Source organism: Xiphophorus maculatus, chromosome 1, assembly GCF_002775205.1.
Source record: "Xiphophorus maculatus strain JP 163 A chromosome 1, X_maculatus-5.0-male, whole genome shotgun sequence".
Classification (NCBI taxonomy): Eukaryota; Metazoa; Chordata; class Actinopteri; order Cyprinodontiformes; family Poeciliidae; genus Xiphophorus; species Xiphophorus maculatus.
In genome coordinates this window covers 18,599,277-18,609,839 of record NC_036443.1, presented here as the reverse complement: position 1 = coordinate 18,609,839, position 10,563 = coordinate 18,599,277, and the positions used below count along the sequence as shown (strand labels likewise).

General features: G+C 38.9%; 1 protein-coding gene across 1 annotated transcript in view; it reads right to left on the bottom strand.

Moving 5' to 3' along the window:
* Nucleotides 1-6,093: 6,093 nt before the first annotated feature.
* Nucleotides 6,094-10,563, bottom strand: part of b4galt5 (beta-1,4-galactosyltransferase 5) — a 43,253-nt gene continuing 38,783 nt past the window's right edge. Inside the window, exon 9 of the mRNA XM_014469743.2 lies at nucleotides 6,094-10,237. Coding sequence (XP_014325229.1) covers nucleotides 10,090-10,237 — 148 coding nt within the window. The 3' untranslated portion in view covers nucleotides 6,094-10,089. The remainder of the gene's footprint in view (nucleotides 10,238-10,563) is intronic.

Here is a 10,563-nt window from a genome sequence, read left to right as displayed (position 1 = left end):
AAGCTCCGTCAGCAGGTCTTCTGTGGGCCATCAGCACATAGCTTTAAAAGACAACATTTCACGGAAACCAGAACAGGATAAAGTTATTCAGCATAATGAAAGCCAGAGGCTGTACATAAAAAAAAGACAGTGCTGGAAGCAAAACATGGAGCAGATGTAGGAGGCTGAGGTCAATGGAAAAAGAAAATATAGATATACAGAAAGGGGATACAGACCTGATGTGTGGGCAAGCTACAGCACTTCTGTCATGATTTATATATCTCAACATGTGGAGGAATGTTTTCATCTCCTTACAGAATCTACTTGGATGTTTGTCTTTTAGCAACCTTCCCATGCTACCTGAAATTAGCATGGGAAGTTTAGGATTTAGCCACACTAAAATATCAAACTTTCCCCACATTCACTTTTGTTGGGGCAACATTTATTGCCACTCAATTGCTCTGGTTACAGTACTCTGCATCATCTTTCTACTCCTTTTATTTTCAGAATCAAACAATAATGTATTTTAATGTAAATTTATGTGACAAAGCCAAATTAAAAAATCTAACTTTGAAAGGTAGAACAAAACATTTTACTTCATTATTTTTAAGTTGTCGTCAGACGCTACCTAATTTGTTGCTGGAGTCCACCTTAGTGTACGTTTACCACAAGTGAAGAGTCTGTTACTTTCAGCAGTCATAATCAAGACTAGATTTGATTTCTGGAATCTGGTTAAGATTCTAGTCGACTGAGTAATGTAAATATCCTCTGTTAGTAATTGTTTGTGACAGTTGCATCGTCTTCACTTGCTTTAGTCATGCTTGGTTTTTGCCCAGTGGGTTCTTTTTTCTTTTCTTTTTTTTTGCAATATCACAATTACTCTTCCACTTACCGTGGAAGAAACTGTGCTTCTAAATAAGAGAGGGCCCTCCTGTTAATTGATGCTTTAGCAAGAAGGATTGGATTTTAAAGTAGTGGAGCATTTTAACAGGGGGTTGAAGACAGATGATTATATGTGCTGTAGGAACACTACGAGGAGATGCAGTCAGAAGGACACAGAGCAGAGTGAGCGGGCATGTCACAGTCAGCTGAGAAAGAGGCAAGCTGAGAGAACAAGGCAGACTCACTGACGAGGAATACTCCCGCTGACAGACAGGGATGTGACAAGAGCGGGCCAGACAGGGGTGCCAAAGGATGGACACCAAGACAGAAAGCACAACAGTGTCAAGCACGATGAACGACGTGGGAGGTGGAAGTATAGATGTGTTTACAGCCTCCTCATTTCTCAGCTGTACGCCTCGTGTCCTGACAGGAGAGCCACAACACATGCTTCAGAAAAGAAAACGCTTTCCCGCTAAGTCTCAGAAACAAGCGAGCTAAAGCAGGGCTAGCAGCAGCCGCAAAGGTTTAAACCCCAGGGGGCTGAAGCAGCTGGATTTCCTGCCAACCATGGCAAGAGGCATAACACAAAGGTTTGTCCTGTTTGTGACCTGGAGAAGATGCAGCATGAAGGGGCAGAGAGGGTGATGAAAAGGAAGTGCATATGGGGAAAGGTGGAGGCAGCAGATTTTTTTTTCTAATGCTAAATAATGATAAATGGTTATGTAATGCCAAAATCATGTGGCCTACACTAGTTTTGTTGCATTCTCTCCTTTCTTGTTTGTGTTTACATACAGAGTGCCACGAGGCATTGTTGCTCTGTGTTAATGAAACATGATTTAATGCAACATGAGAGCAAGGGTCTTTGAATTTATGTCAGCTGCAACATTCAGTCCAGCAAATTCTACACGTTTTCACATTCTGTGAAAGATAAAATAGTAATGAGACAACAAAACAACTAAAGTGTAATTTTGGGATTTTGGGGGATTTATTTAGGTGTCTAAAGTAGCTTCCAAATGAAAGTCTTTTCAAAAAAAGTCTGTGGCTTTGGGTTTTATTAGAAATGACTTCCTTCAGAGAGCATTTCAGATATGCAGGCAAATTTCTGAGTTACATTTCATGTTCAGTGCAGAATTATTTAGCTCCCCTCATCTTTATCTCGCCACAACATCAACTTCAAGTCATGCTATAGTCACAGCTTCTAAGAAATAGGAAGTCAAGAGCTTTTTCACACTTTTTTTTGCTTTTAAAATAAAAGTGTATTTTTAATGTACCTTCAGAAAGAAATACAGTTGATTGCTGAAAGTAATAATGATTGGAGTGGACCAACCAGAATACTAGATGCCACAAAGGCCCTCCAACCTCAGAGACTTGTAGTTTATTGACAGTGATGAACCAACAAATGGTTTTTTTTAAATTGATAAACATTTTACTTTATTTTTGTTGTTTAAAAGGGGGTGTATTTTGCTTCTATTCTGTTTAAACAAACTTTCGTTAGGCTTGGTCAGCATAAAAAACAGTTCTTGAAGATAGCCTTCACCTAAGCTCTGTGGAAGAGTGGGTAGTTTTAGTGAACCTTTCAAATCATTCAGAAAGAAATTAGTTGCCAATTCTTTATGTCATGTTTGACATACATACATATGCTTTGGTTTTACCAGCTAGAAATTCTTATGTTATATTTTGTTTATAAAACTAATTTAGACTTTCTGTCAAGTCTCTGTGAAGAAATAGAGCAGGGTAGCAGTGCAATTGTTATGTCTGATCTACCTGTTTGGCAACTTTAACAAAAGGTATGCGTCATTACTTAAGGGAAAAAGATTGGGGAATTCCCACACTAGAGGGCTGTTGACCTGTGTGTTTAAGAAAATCGGCTGTTTTAAAACGCTTGCTTTAAATGGACAGGTCATCAAGACTAGTGAAAGACCAAATCAAGAAAACAATTGACTTTAAGTCGATAAAAATGTGACCCATATGACCTAAGTTTAGGGAAACCCTCCTAGATCCTGCAGAGTACATGTTAATCTGGAGGACTGATGCAAGCTGCTGATAGTCAATATATAATTTTCTTTCCCAGCCAAATAACCAAATGCTACATCTTCTACTCAAACTTCAAACTTTATTGCAGATTGTAAACAGAAAGCCTTAAATTATGGGAAACTCGAAGACGTGTTTGTTTCTTTCTTTATACACAAGGGAAGGAGCACAGAGGACGTGGAGAGAAAGGGAGGGATAATTATTCGGCACAACTGAAAGCTACAAATTCTGAAGATCCTGATGCAGGTTTCGGTCTGAGGCGTCCTGTAGGGAGAATTGGACTGAAACAGATACGCAAGCGGTGCACAAAGGCTGAGGCGCCACAGATCATATCAAAGCCTCTGAGTGGCACAACACTCCAGGGATGTGCGTGGATGATTCATAATGGTTATGCATGTGTGTGTGTCCTTGCATGTCTCTACACACATGCCAAGGAAACTCTTGAGATCTTAAGAGCTGCCCTCTGTGTGTGGCTGACAGCTAAGTGATACTGCTGCAAGCATGCCACAGCCTTATGTTTCCCAGATTCCATTAAGATGTAGCTGCACTGGGCTTCTTCGTCTTTATCAAGTTCTTTTTTTTTTTTTTTTTGAAATACATGCCGTACTGTTTCTTAACAGTTCTCATTTATAGATAAATAGCCTTTTCCATGTTTTTGTTTTAAACTTATCGTGGGGAAGGATCCATAGTTCCTGCAAATATTCTCAAAGCAGCATCATTGTGTCCAATCCCTGCCACATAGCATTTTCTTTTCCGAGAGCGTAATTAAATCATTAGCTGTCACTTCCGTTAACCAGCAGAGATGCGCATCTAATGTGCTAAACGCCACAGGGCCGGAGCTCCTCTGATTCAATGAATCTTAAGTGAACTCTAGTGAAAGCATTTCGTTTTGCGTTTTATTTTACTCACTGGGTGACGGGCTGCAGGACAAGAACAAGCGTCACCTCTGTTTCTGGGTCCGGATGTGTGTGCTTGGTGAGGGGGTGGTTCCTTTCAGGGGTGTTATGAGGCGACATGGGTGTTGAATAGGACAATTATAGAGAGTTCGCAAAGTCGACAGGAATCTGTTCCCAAGAAGGGGGACATTTTATTATAAACTGGATTAAAAAGAGCTGTGTCTCTGAGCCAAAAGAACAGAGACAAACAAACCTTTGTTAGGTCGTCTAAGAGGGGAAGTGATGCTGTTAATATCTCTGCAAAGCTCCTCAGTGACTGTACAAGCATGCACTCCTCTTAACTAAGTGAAATGGGGATCCTGACATATATCACTGTAATGTATTTAAATTAGCTTTATGGAACATTTAAGTTTTGCATCTACTCCACCATAATCACCCCCCATTATCCAACCAGGCTTCAATGGAGAGCATGGTTCAAATGAGATTTTAATACTCCTATTTTAGCTATTACTGGCAGCTTATGTCCCCACTTGTGGTCACTGCATGTATAGTTCCTAGTTTGAGCAATGAAGTGAAACCTAAACATCAGTTTAACAGGAAGTTGCACATGTATGCGTGTGCATATGTGTGAACAATCTGCACAGTTTAAGTTAAAACCACATAATTTTTTCCACAGCATTTAATAGGTGAATCTATTCCCCAGAACCCACAGTGTGGGTTTTGGGGAACTCTACACACTAACGGACAACAAACAGACAAACAAAAAACACCCGCTCTTAAAATAAAAATAAGATGTGCAGAAAGACTTTACAAGTTTCCATTTTATTGGTGTACTTCTGACAATAACAATGATGGTATAAAAGAAAATCTCCATCATACAAATTTCAATAATCAAATGATAATATGCCAATACACAAACAGATCCACATAAGGCTGACATCAAGTTTTGACAAGTGGCTTCGAATGGCTTCAATTCAAGGAGACGGGTCTCTCCTTACAATCAAAGAATAAATATTTTGAAGATATTTTAGATATCTTGTCTCCTTTTCTTCTTAAATAGTTCATACAAAAAAGAAAATATCCGTGATTATTTTTATGTGGATTGTGTCGCTGGTTTGGGTGCCTTTGTTACTTTGCGATGTAAGACTTCTTTTTTTTTTTTTTTTGGCTTAAATAAATAACAAAAAACAAACTATCTTGCAGCGCTTTCCTGTGACCTCCACCTAAACTCAGATGCCATCACACTTAGAGATGTCCCACGGACATTCTGCACGTGCGAGAATCCGTGCCGATTTACAACATGATACGCTTCTCGCGTTTGCCACAGCAAGTTAAGCATGGTGGAGACACTGGAAGTGCAAAATTCTGCGATTATGAGAGAAATTTTAAATCTTATGGAATTTTTTTTTTTCTCAAAAAGAAGAAAAGAAACAGCTTGTGCTTGGAAGCAGTGATGTAAAAACATTGATGTGTAAGCTCCACTAGCACTTAAATGGCACCAGATAAACCCCGAGCCAACCGCCCCCCCCCGTCCCTCCCCGCCCTCCTGAAGCCTTGTTCTTTATGCTAGCATCTGTAGTGATTTAAGACCTTAATAGAATTTCTAAAACACTACACACAACAACGATATTTACAATGATCATTTTCTTGATATGCACTTCTTTTTCAATTTAAATATTCTTGCTTATAAAAAATAAAAACTCAAGTGAAAAAACAAACAAACAAACAAACAAAAAAAACAGAACCAAAAAAAAAACTGCAATAAATTAAAAAGCTTTAAGGCTGCCAGTCTTGTCAGACGCCCAAAAAATGGTCCCTTCATTTAAACTGGCACAAAACGGATTAGGACAGGTGAGATTAAGATATGAAGAAGCCTCTTTAGAGAGTCTGTGCCTGCTCTCCTCACACTGTAATCAAATATTTACCATTCTAAACACAAGTCCCTGGTGAGTAAACTAGTGGCCAAAGCTGTTCAGTAGTTTCCAAAGAAAATAAGTGTCGAAAGTGTAGAGCTGATGCGGCTGCCTATCGTGTATGGTGAACATAGAGCCTAATACTGACTCTGAAAAAGCAGAGGGCCTCTTTAGGTCGAGGGTGTCACAGTCTGAATCTTCACCTGAACACACACACTGAAAACCATTTGGCTTTTGCTATATGTCCATTTAGCTTTTAAGTTTAATTTAAAGCAATGAAAGTTTATATATATATATATATATATATATATATATATATATATATATATATATAGTTGTGTTTAGAGATAATATACAGCGTATCATGTAAATGTGAGGAACTACGCGGAGAACTTGCCAGCTGTTCACTACCAGGAAAGAAAAACTTCATATCAGTGCTGGTAAACAAAATCCAAAACATAAAAATACAAAAAAAAAATAAAAAACTTGAAAAGAAGGTTCATATGGAGGATGGTTGCACCTCTGAAAGGTTTTAGCCATTTCACTCAAACACACATGGAATAGAAAACTTAACACAATTGCTTGCTACTGTCCCTAACTTCCACTGGGCACCTCCGTAATCTGGAGCGAGGAGGTTTGCATGATTCGTTTCTGAAAATGAGCCACAGCTCTTTCTAAACACACAGATCGTCTCTGAAGTGTAAACACCACTGTTAAAATTCCAGGTTGCAGTGATTTCAAGAAACAAAACTGATTTTACTTAAGTTTGCGTCCTTAATTCAATACTTTGATGAAGCATATTTTTGATTCAGTTTCAGCTTTCATTCATTTTAGGTTCAAATCTGCCATTGGCTATTGTGATTCTGATAATGTGAAACAGAGGTCAGATGTCCTGATGGGATTCTTTTACATCTGTGGGATTTAAGTTAAAGGAGCAATAGCTATTCAATATCTTGTGAAGAAGTTAGAAAGAACCCAAACTCAGTCAGAAAATTATATGTACTCTTGTGAAAAAACTCTTCACTGATTGGAGAAAATAAAGAGGCACCGTAGACGTAACAAAATCTGGATATTTCTCCAAAATCGAAGACATACCAAGATGGTAACTTGTCACTGTGGATACCAATACCCTGACAGCAACCCTGAAGGTGCTGCAAGAATTTCTGGCTGGTATTGCTTGTTCTCCACATTTGAAAAGAGTATTCTCCATATGTGCAATGTTTGTTTTTGTAATACCAATGTCTCCTAAAATGTTTCATAGTTCAAAACTTCGACTATTGTGCTGCTAAAGATATTTAGAACAACCACAACTACACACCACCACACTGAAGCACAGTGGTGGTAACATCATACTCTGGGGGATCTTTTCTTCCATTTGTTTTTTGGCAAAGGTGGACGAGAACATGATTCATAGTTTCGATTAACTTTGCTATAAAGCAGAAGATGAGGATAGATTTCATTTTTCCAACAGTAATGTGATTCTAAGCGTACTTCAAAACCAACAGGAAAAATACCTCACTAAGTTTTTGAATGACCAAATCCACAACTACTGTAAGTGTGACAGAAAATATAAGGAATCACAGGAGATGGAACATGGATAAGAAATGTCCTCACAGTCTGACTAATTTATAGTAGATTTGGAGCAAATTAAGATGTGACATGCTCCTTGCAGACTTTTTTTTTTTTTAGTAAAGTAATTTAGAATGCCTCATTGTTTTAATCAGCAGAAACCTTGTATTTGAACAGGGGTGTAAGCACTACTGAGATCTGCTAGCATAACAATTCACACATGGGTTAGTTTAACATGGCAGCATGAATAAATTCACTGAATGATATCATAATAGTATCTAGCCCACATGATGAATAGACTAAATGAAAGAGCCAGAAGTCTCAATAATGTTTTTTTGCCACTCAGTATCACATCATGTCCTGGTAAAATTGGCTCCAGTAAGTACGTCCCCCAAAGGGAGCTGTGGAAGGTCAGTACCATTGATTATCATCAGTGTAATGGAGGTGATCAGTGAAAGAAAGAGTCCACTAGCATTTTTAAAACTCTGTCTTGCTCTTCCTGTGGTTATCACACAAAATGGCCTCCTCCAACACCTCTGCTCAGAAGAGTAATAACACCAAGCTACAATATGGGTGCCATTCCATTTCATTTCATCTCATTACGGCGGTGCAAATGGCGCCGCTGCTAAAGAGAAATAAGATCTGTGTCTGAATGAAACGGAACTGCCCCCATTTACACAGAACCGAACCTCAGAATCCCACACTACTACACACAGCTATGTTTCAGTGCATCTAACACAGTCTGTCACTTCCTAAGTCATCACGTCAACCCGCAAGAAAAATAAAAACTGAACAATTAAAAGTAAGTAATTCGTCAAATAAATAGACAAGAGGGCCAGCCCCTATTAGTTTGTATTTTATCGTTGAAATCCAACAGTTTTTTTTTCTTTTTCGATTACGTACATGCCTCCTAGGAGAAACATGTTTAGAAATGTATACAAGGCGATTTGTGTGAAATGATGTAGCTGCATGACAAGAAGACAGTGAAGAGTATATGTCTGTGTGATATCTTAAAAATGGAACTACATTGGTTTGGGGATATTTGACCCCAAAAACGAACACTGTTAAACAAACAGAGAGGAGCTGCTGTGTAACTTGAGAGGACTGTCAGTGTGTGTCATAGCACAGTGTCAGGCAGCATGCCTCTCCAAAATAAAAATAAAAATCTCTACATAGATCAACACTTCAAAGTTTGATTTAGACGAAGAAAAGCTTGGACATAAAGCCAATCAGTAGTAATCACACAACACCATCATTCAGATCATCTTTTTTTTCCCAATCAGATCATCTTTTTTTTTCCAATGCGAGAAAATAAGGGTCAATTTAACAAAAAAGGCAGCCAGAAAAGGGTTGCTGAACAGATAAGATGCTTGCAGCACCCTGGGCGGAGGAAGGCTGGCTACAAACACTAGACAAGTATTGAGATTCTGTAAACACCAGTGATGGTGACACAAGTCAAGTATCTGCAACCTCCAGTTTTGTGCTGTAAAAAAAAAATTGAAGGTGAGTAAACATTAAGACCGTCTAAAAATAGACCTGCACCTATTTCTTTCTGACCTAGATTTACACGCTGCACACAGAGTGAGGTCTAAAGTCGGCCAAACAAGAGTTGGGAGACAACGTCTCCTCCTTTCCTGGCGACCAGACGCATGCAGGCCATTTGCATAGCTTGCCCTCACTCACACACAGATGTAGACACAAGGCAGACGTGAGTTCTGGGAAAAAAAAAAAAAAAACAAAAACAAGGGGGCGCCACGTTTTGCTTAAGCAAAGCTGAGCTCAATTTAAGGTTTGCATACGCAGTCACACCTTTTCTTTAGTCCAACAAGGGAATGCTAGCACCCATGCTATTGCATCTGTACAATAAGGAAGTCAGGGCTAAGTTCTGCTGTCTGATATTGCAGCTTATTGCTAACAGGATGAGCATTGCACTCCAACATACAGCCATTAGCAGGCAGCCAGAACATTCAATGAAACAACGCAAACACAAACATCACAGTCTTTAAATGGTATGTTCACAAGACGGAATACGAATGATTAAGGAAATAATTATTTTTTTTTTACTTGGAATAAACTATTTCTCGCACAATATATCATCTTCTCTATCTATCTTTACTTTTAGATTTGGCATTCCTATTGCAGAACCAGCTGCATGAATCCACTCAACTGAAGTCGCTGCGTGGCGCTGTAAGGGTTGTGTGCACATGCAAATGTTTTCACAGGCTTACTGCATTTATGAAATCAGAAGAGCAAAACTAAAATCAAAGATCTAAGCTCCAACGCCCCCCCACCCCCATGTCAGCACATGCAAGTACATAATCCTGTGTGCATACATGTGTGGCCTGTGTGTGTGTGTGTGGCCTGTGTGTGTGTGTGTGTGTGTGTGTGCTTGAATGTGTAACCTAATTCTGTAGTCAAGCACAACAGCTCAGGGCGGAGCTAATCAAAAGAGAAAATAAGGAACAAACTTGACAAATGGGATGCTGAAGGCCAAAATGGTGCAAAAGGCATGTGGAGACTGACGTGTACACAAGCCCAGATGAAGAGTAATGAACTGTGGCACGAATAAGTGCAGCATTTATCCCTACTTCTTTTTTTTTTAAAGATGATTTATCAAATCTGCTAATTTGAGTCTCCATTTCAGTTTTTTCTGTTTTTGCATACAAACAAACAAACACAAAGCAAAACAAAACAAAACAAAGCAAAAAAACAACAAAAAACTAAATAAGTCCTAAGCAGTGCTGCGACTGGTGAGATATGGCTGATGTCCTAAAGGACTTTTGATTCCCAGGTGTTTTTGCAGTCCAGCTCTGCCTACGTCAGTAGTCAGCCACAGGTGCAAGCTTTCTGCTCAAGCTGACTGTGATATTGGTGAAGAGTCGACTTCTTGAAATTAGGGGTGAATAGTTTAGGTTATTAAGACCATCCACTTTCTGTCTCTCCTTTGAGTGACGTAGTAGACTATACCTGTGAGTAAAAACAAAACAAAAACAGAAGCAAAATAAATCAATCATCTGAACAGCAGAAAACCACAACAGTACATGCACCAATTAGACAGAGGCAATATATGGTGAAATACAACAGAGAACTGGGAAACAATGTCGAGAAACAAACTGGTATAGATTAGCTGAAATAGTTAAAGGTCCAATGTGAGAAAGACCTCAAGAATTTATCCACATTTTGTCATGCTTCAATTGCAAACTTTAAGGTATTTTAGAGGGATTTAATGTGACAGACTAACATTGGTCAAGCATAACTGTGAAGGGAAAGATAGAAGATAAACGATTAGAGAT